The sequence below is a fragment of the Erithacus rubecula genome (genome assembly GCF_903797595.1).
Source record: "Erithacus rubecula genome assembly, chromosome: 11".
Lineage (NCBI taxonomy): Eukaryota > Metazoa > Chordata > Aves > Passeriformes > Muscicapidae > Erithacus > Erithacus rubecula.
In genome coordinates, this window is record NC_136663.1 from 3,455,804 (window position 1) to 3,475,642 (window position 19,839).

General features: G+C 41.2%; 1 protein-coding gene and 1 long non-coding RNA gene across 7 annotated transcripts in view; one reads left to right on the forward strand and one right to left on the reverse strand.

The window, feature by feature from the left end:
• MECOM (MDS1 and EVI1 complex locus) overlaps nt 1–19,839 on the reverse strand; it is a 321,765-nt gene that overhangs the window by 163,794 nt on the left and 138,132 nt on the right. For all 6 annotated transcript variants that reach the window (XM_079315326.1, XM_079315323.1, XM_079315321.1 and 3 more), the window contains exon 2: nt 14,367–14,716. In XM_079315326.1, coding sequence (XP_079171452.1) covers nt 14,367–14,716 — 350 coding nt within the window. The remainder of the gene's footprint in view (nt 1–14,366; nt 14,717–19,839) is intronic.
• On the forward strand, nt 8,960–10,499 carry LOC306806514. The gene is made up of 2 exons (XR_013775489.1): nt 8,960–9,105; nt 10,427–10,499. It is a non-coding gene; the product is annotated as an uncharacterized lncRNA (long non-coding RNA).

The following is a 19,839-nucleotide window of genomic DNA, read 5'->3' on the forward strand; positions in this document are numbered from 1 at the left end:
AATATTGGGGCAGAAGACAAACATGAGGTTTCCATTCCCCTCTTACTGATCCTCTCCTGGCCATTTCCAACCTGTTCTCTGATATAACCCAACACCAGAAGTGCCCAGCAGAAAGCATCACCTCCTGCTGCTAGCACAGCCCCTCCAGGCTGGCAGGAAGGGGCTGCCATGGGGGCTCAGACTCCCTCATACTCAACCTGCCCTTGGGCAAAAACCCTGCTCAAAACCACCACTGGTACATGCAGCAAGGATTTGTTGCTTCAATATTTTCTTGGTTTTAGTTAATCTTTTGAAAGCCTCAAAAATTTAGAGGCAAGATTCCCCCAAAACCCCTCACCAGCACCAAGGCATTTCTTTCCCTCTTGCCCACCTATATCTCAAAATTACCACATTCCTACATAAACTTTAAAATTGATCTACAAAGTTTCTTATTAATAATTTTCCTCTGAACTGAAGCCTTCCCTTCCCCATAGCCAAAACAGAAACAACTGTGAGACCGTGTGGTGCATCTAGAGATGTTTTGTGTCCCTGCACTCCTGTGTTTGTGCATTTTCCCTTCCTTTCTTAAGCCAGGGTTTGAGATTTGAGTTATTCTGCAAACAAGACCCAAGAGAGACACAATTAGACTCCCCTGGAGACTGACCCCTTATAGTGCCCACCTGTAGCCAGACCCAGATAGCATCCCAGTGCAATGAATTAGCACTCTAAGCTGATTAGAGCAGCTCTGCACAACTCTATTTTATTGACACAATGAAGAGAGGACAGAAAAGGACCTGAAATGAGAAAATCATTTCCATGCTGACTGAATTAAAAGAACAAAAGAGCTCCTTGCAGTTGCAGCATTCAATTTGTCGGAAAAAAAGGAAGCCACTTAATGGATCACAATAGATCTGAGCAGACAGATGAAATTTAAAACTTCGGCATGAGTGCGATTACCAGCTAAACATATTCTCAATCATTTCCTCCATATGCATAATTTAGTTGGATTGTTTACTTCGAGGGGTTGTTGGGGCTTTTTTTTTGCAAAAACACTATGGGAGATGTTATCTCCTAAGTGTCTTTGCATCCCATTTTTCCCAGTCTGGAAGGTTGTTGTGTTGGCTGGTAATATATTTTGTTGTAACATAAATTGCACTAAATTGTGGCTGCCTACGTTTCCCTTTCTCCCCTGTCTCTAGAAGTAAATTAATATTTTCTGTGTATGGAAACAAATAATGTAAGATCATCTTATTCCAAAGCAGACCTAAATTGATTATAAATCACGTGCATTATTCTGCTCTGCTTCCAGGAGAACAAACGTACTGCAACTTCTATTCCAGCAAAATATATTAGTTTGTGCCACTATAAACAGCCTTCTCATTAAATTTAGGCTTAAGCTGACAGTAATAAGACAAGAATACAGACTATTAAGGGGTTTCTCTGAATGATATATATAATTACTTACAAAAGAGATATGCAATTTACTTTAGCATTTTCAAATCAAAATCTACTCAACCATATAAGGAAATATACTGTTAAAATAAAGCTGTGAAATAAATTGAAAACATCAGGATTTTAGGCTTCCTGTCTTCTAATTATGTAAAAGCTTGAATCTGTTTGTCCTAATTCAAAAGTGAAAATCGATTGCATCTGTAAAAATATTTTTCTTTCATACATTATATTTATATTTTCTACATAATGAAGTATTAAAAGAAGAAAACAGCAAGCAGAATCCTGGAAGTACATTGGCATATAAATAGCATCACCTCCCTGCATATTCCTTGGAAGTTAAATATTTTGGATTATGGCAAACGGAGCCCTTCTTTTGCTACACAAAATTTTAAATGCTCATATCTTGTTACAATATTTACAAATCAAATATCTCTTGCAGACCCAAAACTCAAAACAAAAGTCATTTTCTGAGCCTCACTATGTCTTCAGATCATCTGAATTCAGATCATTTGCATTGATTTGCCCTGACATATATTTTTATTTTTTGAGCGTGTTCTAATCAGTTCACTTGACGTCCTTTTTACTATTCAGTCTGCAATTTTACCAGCTTGTTTGCATCTAATTTTGAGGTTAAAAAAAAAAGAAAAAGAAAAAAACAGTAAAGGAATTATAATTGCTCATAACTCCCCTGTTTTGAAGCTGATACCCTGCTAAAGGGAAAAGCAAGCTGAGCACAGGCAAGGTTTACTTCTGCTGGCTGCTATTACTGATTTGACTAAGCATTTCACAGGGGTAAATGCCCAAATCATTCTGGGAATGACTGACACACTCTGACATGTGGTTAACAGCCATACCCCTGCTCTTTGCCTTCACAAATCTCACTGATGCCAACGTAACCTTCCAAATATTTCAGATAATCATTTTCCCCCTACTCCTAAAAAACTTTTACAGCCACGTCTGAACCATTCAAAGGATCCCTGACTGGGAAGGTTACTGTAACCATTTATTTTTTCATCCTTTTTTTTTTTTTTAACCTCCCAACTGATTGAGCTAAGGGTTACATATATATATATGTATATATAAAAAATAATAACAATAATAAAATAAGGCCACGTATGAAGCTTTGGGACATTTTAGCAAACTCAACGTAGTGTAACTTTGCTGACAGCTTGTCACATTTCACTGACTGTCTGTCTGGGATCCTGAGATAACATCTGCATTCACTCAGGGCAAGAGCTTACCCTAAGACAAAAAAGTGGGTCCTGCCACATAATGCTCCATCATTCTGTCAGTTCTGACATGGCATCTGAATTTTTTTGAATCACTAAACACTTTTGGGACTCTGGTCCTTATTATCTTTCCTTAGTTTCTATACTGGCTCGGCAATGCTGAAAAATGTAAAATGTGCAAACAAGGTAGTGGACGGCTCAGGCTTTTTGTCGTCTAATCCTCAGCCCCTCATTCATGCTCACTGTTAATCTCTTAAGACATTATAAAACTGTTAGACAAAGAAATGTGAATACCTCTGCTTCTCAGCAGAATGGGAGGAAACCAAGGAAAATCTGGATCATGCTAAGCTTTTCTTTTCACCACAAAAATGGTAACTTAAACCTGTTGCATCAAATTATTTATAATTCCCAACACTAAGGCTGGGGTGGTTTTTTTTTTTCCTTCTTCAGCATTACAGAGTGAGTCTGGCAATATCACAGGAGGAGGAACAGCACTACTGAGCCTTCCCAAACACATCGAATGTATAAATTACACACAAAAAAATCGACAAAGCCCATCAGAATAGGGGCAAATTGGGTTTTAATCCCTGTGCTGTTTTTTGCTCAGCATGGCACAGGGCTCACCGTGCTGTCAGGGGGATGGAGAGCACTTTGGGAGTTTGTGTGCTGCAGGAGGAGCAGGGGCTCTTTGGGGTGGGTTTGATGATGGGATGGGACAGGGCTCCAGGCTGGTGAAACCTTCCTGGCTGGACGGCACCGGGGCCCCATCTCACATTAATCCAGCTCTGTTTGGAGCCGTCTGCTATTTCGGGTCATCATTTCACTCCTCCTGACTCCGCTGCTGCGGGGGCATTAGCATGGGGACAAAAGCTGCTCAAGCACCTATTCTAAACCCATTCAAACTCAAACCCACTAAAAATCACACCCAAAATGATGCTGTTGCGATCAGCTAAATTTTATTCAGGAATGCTGGGGCTGAAAAATAGAATTTTCGTTTTCTACTTCTGCATTGTTGTCATGGGTGGTGGGATCAGATAGTCCAGTCTTAAAAATGCTCCAGAAGCACAAAAGTATTTGAATGCAAATGCCAAACAAGTCATTCTCCCTGAGCTAAATACCTACCAAGAGGGTTTCTTTACACACAGAAACTTCTGTTAAAGTCATAATCTTCAAATAATTATTTAAACTATTGTGAAATCTGCCTAAAACATGTTTTATTCATCTCTGTTTGCATTAGTGTGAGGGAAAAAGGCTTTAATGAGGGAAGTTGAGATGTTGCCTTTTTTTGCAACAATGCCAGCCATCAAATTGGTGAGATGACTTGAGAAAATCAGCTTTTGAAAGGGAATAATGAGGGTCCATACTGGTAGGGATTGAGCTGCTTTGCCAAGGGTGATATTTCAAGCAGAGGGAAGAGTTTGTGGGAAGGAATAAGCAAAGTGTGTCCACAACAGGGGGAAAGCTCCAAGCCTAAACGAATTTAGGGACACCAAAATCTTGACATGAGGAGAGCTGAGAAAGGAGAAGATGCAGTAGAAAACTGAAAGACATGCAGCCATTCAAAGGCAGCCAGAGCCCAGTTAGCAAACCATGTGCAATTGCTGGAGGCAATTATGGCACTGACCTGCTGAAAATAAAGTGAGGAAGATGAGGGCCAGATATAAAGGGCAGAGATAGATGGGGCTTAGAGAAGATTGGAAGAAGCTGAGAAGAAGGAAGTTTAACAAGGCTGGGAAAGAATTCCTGCTGACTTCAAGGTTTTGGGACATTGTGGAGAACAACAGCACCAGTTTTGAGAGGAGGAGAACAGGGATGAAGGACGTAAAGAGAAGTGCAGAGCCCAGGGTCAGCAGGCAGATGAAAATGCAATTTGAGACTGCATATCTACAAACAAATAATAAAAAAGGTCTCTTCACACAGTCTTAACTGAGGGGAAATGGTAAAACACTGTTCTCTGTGCAAGAGAGGAGGTGTTTTCCAAAGACAAGGCACTGAGCACAGTGCTGCTCACCCCCAGCCATCCACACCATTTTGCTCTGCAGGCACAGTGGGTTTGGTAAGGTCATTTCTGGGTTAAGCACTAAGGACAGAAAAATTGTTTTCTCTCCTCCTTGTTAACTGCTCATTTGTCTGCCTACACATGTACATATTCCAAACAGGTAGATGCCAAGTTCAGACTAGAAAGAAAAATCACTTTCTCTATACTCCCATGCAAATTTTGCCTTATTTGAAAGTTATCATGAGATCAATACTTACAATTTACCATTATAGAATAATTTCTGCAAATACAGTAATGCTGAAGATTTTCCATCCCCAAACTTCCATTTTCCACCCCAGGAGAGCTTTACCTTTTTTTGCACAAAATCAGCATTACTCCCACAGTTTTGAAATACCACCACCACAAATCTCTTAAAAAATATTAATATTCAGATTAATTTTTTAGTAAAACACCCACATTGCAAATAGCTACATTTTTGGAGAGCCCATTTGGCCACATGAGGAGGTTTCAAAAAGATAGGAGGGCACTGATTTTCCTTTTGGAAATCCTGAACAGCTCCACACCAATTCTCCAGCCCAGCCCACTGTGTGCACGTTGCCAATACACTTCATCAAGTTAAGACTAAGAACAACACTTTGGGAAACCCACTATACACCAGAGCCCCCTTACACCATAGGCTTCACCTGATGAAATGTTATGCTTTTTGTGGGCTCTTTTACATCTTTCCACACTAAACGTGAGGTCTGTGCTTTGAAAGGAAGGGCCACTTAACATCTGCATTTCTTTCCCAAATTAATGAGTATTGTATGTGCCAAAGTCAGGCAGGATTATGACAACCTCTGTCCTCACTCCTGTGCATGCCACCTACCATTCAGCCAGGAAATACAAGGGCTGTCATGACAATAAAGCTCCACATTAATACTCTCTGGGGTAGAAATACCCTATTAGCCAATTACCACTTTTATTTCCCAATAAGTATACTTTTTTATGTATCTGACAAACATATCCTAATCTGCAGGCTCTAGCAAACAAAATATGGGCTTTTAATTTTGTTCTTCAAGTTTTATGATGCTTTTATTAAACCAAATGCCCAGATTGCAATGCTATTTTTAAACATCAAACCTCAGTGCTGTGTCCTCTGAAGAGCATGTGTTCATCTGGGTTAATAAGCATCTTGCCATACCCCAACTCCTGTGTTCATTTGCTTCTGTTTAATGATGACCATCTCCTCCTGCCCACATGTATGCTCCTCTCTCCACTGCTTGTTGAGCCATCAAGACACACCTTTGTTTCATTTAGTATGCAATTTTCACCTCTGACCCAAGAAACTAGTCTTAGGCTTCCTGAACTTTATTGCCTGTTAATAGACTGCTGGCTCTCTTTTCAGCAGTCATAGAAATGGTGGAGAGACATTTAATTGAAAAGAGGGACAAAGCTAGAGCCTGAAAGGCAAAGTCAGTAGGGTTTAAACAAAAAAAAAAAAAAAAAGAAAAAGAAAAAATCCAGCAATAATATGTTTGAGGAGGTTTGGATATTCTTTACAAGTTCGTGGCTCTTTACACAAATAAGAAAGACATCATTGATTTAATTATCTTCCCGGGGAACAATGGTGTAATACCCTGAATGGTGCTAAATGATTGATCTGGTAATTCATCTTCTGCTAACAGCTATCTATGCATTTTGTTTCTCCCCAGCCCTCAGCCCGGTGACATTAGCAGCAATGTCACGGAGCAGTGCTGGGCTTTCATAAAACACCCACAGATGCTCTTTCCTGCCAGTGTTTAGGGACACATGGTTACAATTTTGTCTGTATTTCTTTGCCGTAGATTACTTTTAACTACATCTGTTCAATTAAAACAGAAAAAAAGAGAGACACAGCTAGAGCCCATCAGCTTTATATCAGAAGAAGCCTTTTAATGAAATAGGGAGATTTAATTTTGTAAGTGTTCTGATGGGTGCGAGATGCCTTTATGTTTTTTCAGAAGTTCTGTTTGGTGAATAGTTAGGAAAGGACATTATTACAGCATAAGGATATTATTGTACACAGAAAGGCATTATTAAAAGTGATTTATTGCCCCATGTTAGGAAACTTATAGGAAAAGTCTGATAATATATTAAACTTGTTTATTATGGACTTCATATAATTTTTGAATAATGCCACTTTTTCTTTTGACAAGAGCAATAAACTCTGCTGATATAGACATACGTTGATTATCCCAAGTCAACTGTGTTGCTTAAAGAAACATGCCCAAACAATCAGCTCCTGACAGCTGCATCTCTTGTTATTTACAATAGCCATCACAGTAATAACTCACCATTTCTATATTAATAAGGCAGTGAAATTTATTATGATGGTATTGAAAAGTTATTAAGTACTGCATCCCAAGTGACAAAGTACCACAGCACTGTCACTATCCAAAAGCAGTTGCCCATCCATCACAAAGCTTTCCAGATGGTCCTGCATCTTTATCGCTCCCAGGTTGGTGACATCACCTGTTCACCCACTCAAAATTGATGATGAAAGCAAACAGATCTATCTTACTTACATTTACCAAATCAATTTAATTTTACAGGCCGTGGCTTAGTGACATATTGACTGTTTTCCTTAATGGCATCTACTGTACTTAATGCAAAGAACTCATCTTTGAATCCTGGCTTGCATAATGTGGCATTTCATAATAAATTTTTTATAACATATTTATTTAATGGGAAGAATTATGATTGTTTGTCAGTTCTATTAGATGCAATTATTATTCTCTTCAGTTTAAGATTTTTTACTTTTCTTTCTGATGTTGTCTTTCTTAATGGCTAAATTCAATTTATCAGTTTTGTCTTTTAAAGGGATGTCTGGCATATCTCTTCTATTTTCTTTGTAATTTGATAATCTCAAATCTACTTTAATTGCAGCTTTTGTCTCTATTAATTTAATGCTCTTACCTGCTTGGACATAATGTTACTGAACTCAAAACCTACCTTGGTAGTGTTTAAATAAATAAAAATCTCTTTGTTCTGAAGAGAAAAAAAAAATCCTGATACATCCTCTCAGTTCTGCTCTGAAGAAGGTAACAAAACTTTCTTCTCCCTTTCCTACTTCTAAGTCCACTTGACCTTTATGGTTTCACTCTGCTTCCCTCAGGAGTTAATGCTCCTCCTGATTAAATTAAAACCTCAGTGGCTTTGTGGGCAATACCCACACAGACCTACAGAGAGGTTCCTGGGGTTTAGAAATGTGTAATTTCCCACCCCCAAGTCAAGGACACGGTGGAGTATCCACCGTGGGTGGAGAAACAGCCAGTTCTACACAACCCATTCCATCTCCCTGGGACAAAAGCTTTTGTGAGATTTTACAGCTGTGCCACGCCAGCAGCTGCTCAGCCTCCTGCACTGGCTAAAAGCCTCTTCCTGCTGCTGTTGCCACATTGACCTTGGGTTGGCTCAGAGCCTCAGCAGCCCCCTGAGCACAGCCCCAGTGCCAGAGCTGGCTCAGGACAGGGGTGAGGGCACCTCCCTTCCAGCAACCACTGCAGCCTCAGCTCCCTTGTGTGATACCAATCTGAAGTTTTTCTGAGAGCAGCTTCCCTGGCCAGCCAAGGAAGGAGCTTTGCAGAACTGGTGCTCCCCTCCTTTGCCTGACCAAGGGAAGCTCGTGGTCTTTGTCCAAAAGAACAGTGTGTCACATCCTACCAACTTCATGCAATACTTTGTCATATTCATCAAAGAATTAGAGGAACTGAAGGGTGGAATTAAGGAATAGTAAAGAAAGACAACATGTATTAATGCTGAATGATCCCCCTTATCCTCACCATCTTCCACCCACACAAAAAAAAACCCAAAGGACCAACAGCTCCACATGCTGTCAATACATTTAATTCAAACCGAATGACAAGTCCACCTGCTCATATCTTGCTATTCAAGGACCTAATATTTGCTCATTTCAATTATAAACTGTGTGCTCTCCAGGCAGGGAGAAAGCTGGTGATAAGCCCAGGGAGGTGGTTGGAGTATGGTGCTGACACCCCTTTGAGGGCAGCTCTGCCCATGAAGCAGCATCTGCTTCAGGGATCTGCAGCATCTTGCTGCAGCGACTCCTATTGCTGCAAAACCTCTGGCCTCACCACAAGCTCCAGATGCAAACAACAGAAGAATTCAGGCTGGTAACACTGGCAGCAATGTCCTTTTTGTACACAGCTCAGTCTCCACACCCTGGTGCACTCTCACCCCAGGAGGACACACGGTGTGAGCTCCACCCCGTGCGCGCCGAACGCCGCGTCCCTCACCGAGAGCTGGACACGGCAGCAGAGCACGTGCTCAACTCCAACACCTGGGCAATCCTGCTGATGATAAGCTCTTGCCTAAGTGCTTTATTGGACCTCAGCCAGAGAGCTCTATGCCTTGCAAAGCTGAGCTCCAAATGGGATAAAACATCACCTATGAGCTGAAGGCGAGGTAAGGATGTCACCCCCAGCTGCCAGGAGTGGATGATCTGTTGATCTGGGGGAGAAGGTTGGTCTTGTGCTGATCAAAAAGCAGCCCCACTTCCCACCGTAAAACAAATCATTCCTTTTTAATTCCAAATAACAGAATAGCCCACATCCTTGTTTCTGCTTTTGCTTCAATAATAATTTTGCAAAAATCCCTGGGGTCTCTATACTGCTGCAATTCATATGAAAGGAGAAAACCTAGGCAAGGAATCTGTATTATACTTCCCTGCTTTCCAACCACCTGGCTGAGTGTGGTGCTGTTTTGCATGTTAATGCTGTTGAAAACAATTCAAGAAATAGCCAAGATTTGGTCTGCAAAAGTCACAGACCAGTGGCAGTGTGAAAGTGCCAAACAACAGCAGAAAATCAAGGGTTTTTTTATTTAACACTAGGACACACTCCATATCCCAAAGAAAAATATTCACAAGCGATGAAGTCTTTGTTCCTTCTATTTTTCTTTTTGAAAAAGAAAAAAAACATTATCTACTGCTCTCTCCCAGAGTCATTTTCCTGACTACAAGGGAGTTATTTCCCTCAGCACTGTCACTGTTTATTAAGAATAGCTTAACTCAGGTTTTAAGATGTGTGAATTTCACATTAAGTTATGTAGAAGACATGATTTTTTTGCTCTGTTGTTACTAAAAATAAAACAAAGAAAAAAAATACTTCTTTCAACTTTCTGGCACAGATTTTTCTGAAGGAGGACCCAAAAATAGGGGTTAACATCTGTACATAGGAGTTGGTAACTCCCACTGATTACAGCAGAAGTTTTTGGATGCTAAGAGAACCAAGGTATATTGGTTTAGGAGCTACAACCCAGATTTGGAAGCATATATGTTAGATTTCATCTTTAAAAGCCTATACTTTTTTTTAATGCATTATTTAATTTTCATAGCAATATATGGCACACCTAAACCCCAGAATCTTAAATAAATTTAATTTTTGAGACTGCCAAAAGAGAGCAAAAGAGTGTAGAATTAAAGCTTCAAACTGAAACTATTCCAGTCCCCACAAACTAGTGGGAAGCTTGTACTCCAGAACAATTTTTAGGAAGCTGTGCAGTTTTCTCCAAGGACTCACATGAAAAATGTTAGAGGAGACATAAATAAATAGCCAAATGGCCTCCTAATTTCCATTTAGAAGTAATAGCATCAGCTCAAGCATACTCTACCAAATATGAGTTGTTTTTCAGCCTCACTGGCATGACAGGAAAATATACTCTGCTCTATAAACAGATTATATGCTGCTTTATAAAGCTCTAAAATATTTTTTTACTTCTGTGACAGGTTTGATTTATTAGAGTTTATTGCTCCTGGTTTTGCCCTCCTAGTAAAGAAATAAAAGTTTAGGATCAAAAGAGCAGTGAAGAATTTGTTCTCATGAATGAGACTGAGTTTGCTAGAGCAGCAAGAGACCTGATTTTGGATATTGGCTGTCCTCTGGCCAAAGGTGGGTGCGTGTGCTCTGGCGACCTGCTCAAAGCCTTGCTTTGAAACCCCCTCCCAGTTGTTTTTCATAGCAGGGCATGAACCACGATGAAATCACTAAATTTGTGTTCCCTTGCTTTTGTTTAAAAAAAAAAAAAAAATACTGCCATCCCTTAAAAGCTTGTTTTCTTTGTTGATTAAGCAGCAGTCAATTTTCCCTTTTCAAACAAGCACCGAGCAACAGCCTCCCGACCCCCTCGGATACTCGGCAAATACTAAAACCTCAGTGACAAACTGCAAAAAAGCTCGACCTTTCCCCTTGTCCAGTGACCCCCTGTTCGATTTGTACTTTAGCTAACCAATACCTGATTAGATAATGCTCAGCTCCAGCCCCACAAAATGAGATAAAATTCAAATTTATGGCTTTTCATTTAAACTGACTTACGGCACTCTAATCGTGACCCAAGCACAACTATATCACAACAAATTCTTTTTGTCCCAGAGTGTGTTTTATGGCTGAACTGTATAAATGGACACAATAGACATTGTTTTCTTGGACTTGCTCTGACAGAACTCTGTGTTGATCCCATAGGGAGTCCTGCAATAGGGGAATGTAGGAACAGGCTTCATGAAATTCCTCAGCCTCACGCAGAAAAATTTTTTTTATCATCAACTGCCTGGCAGAATTTAACAGCAGCAGTTTCCCCAGTTTCCACTTCTCTCCCAGGCTTATTCCAGGATCAACTCAGATGGATATCAGTCACAAAAACTGGAAGTCAGAAGTATCCCACAGCTGGAAATACCCAAAACTATGACAAGCTTTTGCAAGGGAAAAAAAATGTCTTTTCCAAAATTGTTCTTAGAGTCCAAATTTATGTGTAACTGTAAACTCTTCTCTCCAAGGTGAATGTAAGGTTTTTGGTTAAAATTTTAGTGTAAGATTTTTGACTACCTAGCAATACTAAAAAATAGCAAAAACAGAGCAAATGTTTCATAACAAAATGAATAATATGTGCAGCATCAGAAAAAGGCTGAGGAAGATGTCCATCTTTCCTTCCAAAACTGTTTTAATGCTTGTTTTCCTCAAACAATCATCTTTGAAAGCCAAACACTATTGTACATTCATTGTTCCAGTTTAAACTCAGATAAAATGAAAAGATTGGGGTTTTTTAATAACTTAAATCATCCTCTCTGCAGTCACACAGGGATCTACTCAAGAGGTAAGTACACAAATAGTCACAATGGTGCAACCCTACTATGCATTTCTTGGAGCACTGCAGACAAGAAGTGAAGAAATGAGTATGCCTGGACACAGCAAACACTTTCTTTGGCCAATGGAACCAGGGACAGCACAAGCAGGATGGGACATCCCTCCTGAAGTCACCAGCTGGCTTCTAAAGCACCATGAGCTATCCTAGGAATTACAGGTAATCAAACCTAATATCATGTCACAATCTGCACCAATACAATTCACTCATCAAGCAAGTGGGAAGGTTCTAAAACCTCTCATGTTACAAAGTCACTTAAAACCCACTCCCAGCACCACACAGGAACTTTGGTTCTATCCTTCCTCCATTTAAGATTGAAATGAAATTTCACCTTGATTATCAGCAACAGCAGAATGAATTCTCATTTGTTAACTGATTTGTTGCCTGGACATGCACCTTGTTTCTCAAAAGTGCCCATTTAAACAGAACAAAACAGCACCAGAAAAGCTTAAATTTCAAGATCATACTTAAACTTCAGTAAATTATAATTTTCCTCACTATCCCACTCTGCCTTTAGCACTGCCTGAACCCACACATCAGTATCAGCTTTTGCCCCTTTAATATCCAAAGCACAAGGCCAAGGGAGTGGTGGATCCCTGAGGAATGTGATGATCTGGGCTGGAATGAGCATCACTGAAGTCTCCTCCAGCACTACCAGGTTCCCCCACATCCCTCCTTCAGCCTCAACCATCACTATGTGCCCTTTTACTCACTGTGTAAACTCTGGTAACCAGAATTTCTTTGTCTCTCTTCAACTACAGTAAATATATTTAACCAATTTATTGGAAAAATATTTAGTTTCAAGTTCCTCTAAGCACTACTGAATACTTCTGGGTGAGTGACCAAATTGCAGAGGGACTTGACTGTTGATTTTGTGTGATTTTGCTCCAACACTTTTCAATAGCTTGCCCCAGATGTCCCAAATAAATAACACCATTCAAATGGCATGAGTCCTGCATCTTGAAAGAGATTCAGGCTGCCAGCTGGGCTTCCAGCACTATCAAGATATTCATTTCTTGTCTGAATATCACAGACCCCAAAATCTAAAACATTTCAAGCAGGAAAACCAGTCTCTAATACCATAGCATATTGCCAGCATATAAGGGTGTGAAAAACTAGGTGGGTTTCCCTCAGTCTTAGTGGGATTATTCTGTCCTACACCACTTGAGTGTCCAGTCTAAAATACCCTAATTTTGGAATAAAGTTAAAAATGAAAGTACAGCCATGTACCAACAGTTTTGCTTTAATTTCTGTTATCAATATTTGAGCTTAATTGTGGCATGGTTAAAGGTCAGATTTTATGGTTTCCTGGTGCCTTTTCCAAATAATAAAGATTTCTCACTAGCATTTATATTGCATCACAGTCTGTTAGCTCAATAGAGTGCTGCCAAGTCTATGATTTCTCCTGACACCATTCTGTCACATTGTCACAGGTCTCACAAGAGTTTAAACAGCTGGATGGAAACTCTGTAATGAACTCCCTGAGTGTTTATGGATAGTTAAGAGCAAATCAAGCTTCCATTTTCCACCATATCTGCAAGGCTCTGCTCCACAGCAAAACTCCATTTTTCCTGGGAAAATGAACTCCCCTCTCTCCAGAGGTCAGGCGTGCCCCTGGAGAGCCATGCAAACCCTGCGTGGCTCCCCTTATCAGAAAGCAAAGGAAAAGTACAGATGGAAAGCAGAGATTGTGCTCTGTTCCTACAGCACATTGTTAAAACATGAATAAAACCACGCAGGAACATTTGTTACATCATAACACAACAGCAGCACCACTTGATGTTGGAAACCCTGACCTGACCATGGAACAGGAGCTCAGACAGATCCTCAGTGATAGCACAGCGAGGAAAATGTTGTCCCTGAAGGCAGGGAAAGCAAAATCCAACACCTGCACTCACCATGAGCTCCTTCAGGAAAAGGATTTCCCAAAGCCTCTGCAGAAGTAACATGAACCACATCATTCCCATGTGTGCTGGGTATGGCCCTTGCATCCAAAACTACTCCACCAAATGAATGGCAGAATTCCCATTAAGTTAAATGGGAGCAGGATCAACCTTCCCCCCCCAGCTTTTGAAGCCCCCTGGTAGCACAAAGTTGGTGCTATAAATTTGCTAACAATAGCAAGTTTAGCCATACAACACTAGATTTAAGGGTTATTTAATCATTGTTGACAGAAAGTGGCAATTCACGACCCTGAAAGCAGCACCTAGTTTCATTTCAAACTTATAATACAGTGATTTTGCAAATCTGTCACCCAGAGACATAATGCAGGACAATCCAAGACCTGATTAAAAATTATACAAAAATGTTCCAACATTTTTCCTCATGAAGTGCAATATTAATTTCTGACTCTTTTCTTTTTCAATTTACACTCATCTCCATCCACAAAACCCAAAAGGCCACAAAGCAGTTTGTGCATATAGACATGCTTTGGCTGCTGCAGGATAAGACTCAAATTCTGCAAATATTTCTGTGTTTATAGATAGACACACAAGAACTCAACAGACCAAAAGAATGTAATAACATCTTACCTCCCAGCCATAACTCGGATCTTTCAGGTGTGGCCGCTGCTCTCCTACAAAAGGGCCAAATTTCTCCCCTGCTTCAATCTTCCTTTTGGTCCATATCCCTAATCCTGCTCCAGGAATGTTGGATTCTCGGAGCTCAAACTCTGAAGGAATGGGAATGTCATCAGGAATGTATATTGGAGCCTTGTAAGGAGAGCTCTCCTTGGGTGTGAAAGCTTCACTGGAGGTTGCTGGAGAAGACGGCTCTTGGATGCTGAGGGATGTTGGACACTGGACATTTGCAGCCTCTCCATCAGCTTCTGGCACTTGCCCCAAGGGAAGTTCTGGAAAGCTCTCATACAAACATTCATCACCTGGAAAAGAAAGCCAAACAATAGGATTTGAAACACCCTGACAGCTTTTGCACGTGAAACCCTTTCAGACTGCACATGGAATGGAAGGGACAGATTGGAAGACTTGACCAATCACTAATCCTGCACCCTGGACAAAGCTGAGCCTTTTCTCTAGTGTAGGCCTGGGGGTAACACAGTATTTCTCAGTATTCCTGACATCAAAAGTGGTTTGCATCACTGAGCACAGGCGAGGGAATTGCACACAGATGTAAAGGCAGGCACAGCCCACGGTCCAGTCGGGTCCAGATGCAGCTCTGGGCATGCACATGCTTTGAAATTACAATTGAAAGCCAGCATTACATGTTACAACTGAAATCTAAGAGAAGGGAAAAGCAGGAAATCTTCACTGGTCCTGCAGAGAGACAGATTGAACCTAAAGTAGCCAAAATTAAGTTTGATGGCCTCCAATTAGTCTTTGGAGAAAGGATCCAGCCTACCACACAACTCTTGGCAAGAGCTTCTGATGATGTAAATCAGTGTCTTACCATTGACCTCCAAGAAATGCAATGGTCTAAAATAAGTTCAGGATCCAAACAGCACCTTATAGAGAACATGAAACTTCTCCTCTTACAGTTGCAAAAAAACCTGGGGCAGATCCAAAACACATTAAAAAAAAAAAAAAACTTCTTCTCTGGGGCTTAGCCAGCAAACAAAAAAGAAAAAAAAAAAAAAAAACCTCACTACTTTTGACAACCTAAAACATTAGACTGATTATAAATTCCTTTTAGTCAGAAACTCTGAGTTACTTCAGCAGGGGCTTTCATTGCACCAGCAATACAGTGTTCAACCCAACAACACATGTAAAAGAAGCAAAACAGCAAAATTAACCAAAAAACCTTCTTTACTATTTATATCCATTTAACTTTTTCATGTTCTTGGGTTTTTATACACACCAGACCTCATTCTTAATTGAAATAGGAGGTGAGAATACTGTTCTCCAAGGACTGAAACTGAGAGATCAGGTATTTAAACCTGAGCTTGAGGATGTTTGCATGATATGGTTGGCCCAGAAACGAAAGCGTTACACTGGGCTTGGCTTTCAGAATGACCCTGTTTCAGTGAAGAAACAGGAAACTTTAAAGTGTTCTTTCAATTTCTTGCTCATTTAAGAAACTATCCATGGTAGATTAACACCGTATGCCTTTTCCACTGGAAACTGGTCATAGCCCATTGTCTCTCACATCTTTGTTACATATTATCTCACGGTTTTATATCTGTACTTTCATGCTTCTGGTACTGCCTAAGACAAACACTGGGACATAACAAATCATTGGAATAGATTGCTCCCATCACAGGACTGGCAAACTGGATTCTTCATCTGTGAGCAATTTATTCACAGCCATGAACTGTTTTTCTTTCTTTTATGTGGCACTGGCAATGACCTCATACATGTCACAGGAAAGTTCAGCTACCCGTCCCTCGGCCTCTGGTTTGGCAGACTCTGCCTGCACTTTAACAATTGAACCCAATATTGATTAGTTTGTCACTTTCCTAATACCTGCCATTCTGAAAAGTAGAAAATCTTGACTGACTCTACCATTTAGCTGAGAAGGACACAGAGAGGGATTTTCCAGTGTTTTTGGTTCAGAAATCCTACCTGTCATAGCTGGCTTTGGAAATGATGCTCAAGGGCTTGTGAAAGCACTGGTGCAGAGAGTTTGCTCTGTGCCTACCATTTACGAGCCCAAGCCATACCTTCCTACACCAGCACCACTTATCTGGGACTCCAAAGGACAGCAAAGAGGGAATGGAAAGGACAGACACAGCTCTACATGGATGTCACCACTCTGCACTGAGACAAGCCCTCCAGCAGCCATCTCTGTTACACCATGGCACTGCTGCTGCCCCCAAACACAGCCATGCTCCAGCATGGTGGGACAGGTGACAGAGGTCTATCCCCACCTCCTGAGCATCCCCCAAAACTTGAATGTGCTCCCTGGTTTTGCAGACCAGCAGCAATGCTGCATCCACTCAGGGCAGGCGTGCTCCAGCTCAGATATCTTCCCCCAATTGTTTAGATTGCAGTCCTGCCTAAAATACTTCAGCTGTTTTGAAACAGGGTTGAAAAAAAAAAAAAAAAAAAAAAAAAAAAAGCCCTAACCCATGTATACACATGGGGTGCAGGAAGAGAAATCACACAAGGAAAGTGATCTGGATGATGATAAGCACATGGCTCACTGGACGGGGGGCGCCAGGGGTAAAACTTCAGGCATCTAAATCCCACTGATTTTCCATGACAGCTGGGTGCCTGACACCCAAACTCCTTAAAAAGCACATCTCACACAGTCACGGCTGTTGTCAAGCAATGTCCTGTAAAACCAAGGCTCTCTGTGTCCCACAGTCAACTCTCCTTCACAACTGGGCATCTCAGCCAAATAATTTAAGTCACAGCAAGCAGTGACCTGTTCTGTGCCTGTCCCAAAGGACCACCTTCCTCAGCTCCACTTGCCAGCAGTGCCTGCCCACAAGCTGAGCCTTAAACATTCAGCAAGCACAGCTTTACAGATGTTTCATCTTCCCCAGGGACAGTCCAGTTTAATTTCTGTCTCACAGACTCAAAGGCCTCAGTTATACTTATCTCAGTCATTCTGGCTACGCTCATTTTTAGCCATATAGGGTCAAACCTGCAGCTGATAAATTGGCCTCTGAAAGCCTGGCAGGGAGACAAGTCCATTTGCTGGGTCTATTGTGCCTCCTTTGATTTCCAGCAGCCACACCCAATGTCGTCGTTAAACATGGGCTCAGCTTGAAAGCTCTGGAAAACATAATACTCCTCTATGCCCCAAAGCTCTAAGTGTGGGTAAAATGGATTACTGAAATAGTCCTTTGACTGAAATAGCAATGCATTCTAGCAAAAAATGTATTTTTAAGCCTCAAAATAGACACAGAGTTGAATTATGACTGACCAAGAGATGGGAAGACCATTATGACATATTTGTGAAATTAATGATACAAGCAGCTCTATTAAAATCAATGTACATGAACCAAGGTTTTGGTCTTAGTTTTCAAAAATTTCCTTAAAATTTACACCTGCATGGGTCAGCAGAACTTCCAGCAGAACCATGGGATATTGACTGGTAGAAAACCTTTGTAAGGTTAGAATTAGGCACAGGGACTGTGCTGATAAGCATCATTTTCACAGTGAACTGCAAATTGTTCACACAGATAGCACTCCAGTTTTGAAATTCAAGATGTCCTCTTTAAATCCCAGTAATGATCCCCACCATAAATGTGATGAAATAAAAAATGAGGCCCCTGATAAAGGAACAGATGAGATTAGGTTTTGTGGAAGCTTTAGATATTAGTCCCCATGAAATTCTTCACCACTATTTTATAATAAAAACATGAGCAAGCTTCAAAGGAAACCCAGGAGCAAAGGTTAATTGCTGCTAAAAGGCCAGGGTGGACACCTGTGTTTGCACTTTTGTCACAACCTTGCCCACCAGCAGGAAGGAGCCCACGTGGCTGGGGATGTGCCTGATGGGGACAGGAGAGAACATGCCAAAGCTGCTGCTGGAGCTCCAGGGCCTGGGGTCATTCCAGCACTGAGAGGCCTCCTGTGCATGGCTGGGAGGAGGTGAGGACTTCCTTCCATTAGGATGTTTCTTAGTTCAGCCCAGTTTTCCTCTCCAAGAGCAATTAGGCAAGAGGCACTGATGACAGAGGTTGAACACAACTCAGTGCTGCTGTCAGAGGTGTGATGGGCTCCTGCTCAGCAGGGCTGTGCCTGGCTGCAGCTGAAATGACACCACAGCACCTCACAGTGTGCACACATGCTGGTCTGGTACACTTATCCATGTCCCAGAGCATCCTTAAGCTTCCCTTTAAGTCTTCCAGAGATCAAGCCTACACCCAGATCTCCGTGGCCAAAGCCATAGCAAACAGAAACACATCCATAGGGAATTCTGTTCTTCCTTTCCTCAGGTTGTTTGTGCCTAAGGAGATAGGTTCCCAAAGTGACTACTGACTGATAAACACTCTAACACATAAATGCACTTCTCTGCACTTGGATTCATGCACACTGCCAGCAGTGATTTAATCATAAACTGGATTACTCCAGAGGACAGAGGCAGGCTGAAAGCAAAGGCATCTAGAGAGCCTAATTCAGAATGCCATCACCTTCTGAGCAGGATAAAGCAAGAGCTTAGATAAATACCAGAGTGGCTCTTTGCAATGAGAAGAGCCACACAGTTTCATGCCTGCAGCTTCTCAAAGGTGAGATGACCCCTAGTCCCAAAAATCAGACACTATGAGGACACAACTCTGTTTGATAGCAGAATTCCATCACACATCAGGAGCTTTGAGGTCCACTAGCTCTGTGGACCATGCCTTGTACCTGACTTCAGCAAGGGTGCATTAATGAAGGCTTTGGATGGTAGGATAAGGTGAATTAATCCTTTCTCCTGCAGGAGGTGAAGGTGGTCCTGAATGTACCAGAAACTCCTAAATCAGATCCTTGAAAGAGACCAGTGAGTATTTATATTTTTTGACCTAGTATCACCATTCAGTGCAAAGGAAATCAGCCAGGACTATTTGCAGGGATATCTGAAAAGGAGACAGGCATTTCCTATTGCATACAAATGGACACCTTTATCTGAATTTCTGTTTGAACAAGTATTAAAGAAAAAAAAAAACCTGTTACAGGCAGAGGTTGATTGATTACAATATATATCCACATCAGTCTAGAACACAGGAGGTCAAGAAAAGCAGAAAATTAGGAGTAGAAAGTCCATTAGCTTCAAAAGGAGCCAGTGGTGAACAAAGTAGGAACCACCTGACTGTCCACATGAAGTAGGCGTAGCTCAGAGGAGGCCAGAGGAGAAATAAAGAAGGATTCTTTGCTTTAGAAACATTTAGAGATTGGGTTACTATCTCCAGGCACAGGAAGGACTCCAGCCAAGGGCTACATTACTCTACTTGAACACTTTATCAGTCAAAGTACCTGAAACTGGTTTGTGCCACTCCCTTTTCACAGAACTGTTCTGTGGAGCTGGACCTATTGAAGGTTATTTATTATTATTTGTATTGTGACACAGCCTGGTACCCCCAGGCAGGACCCCATTGTGAAAAGCATTGGGCAGACC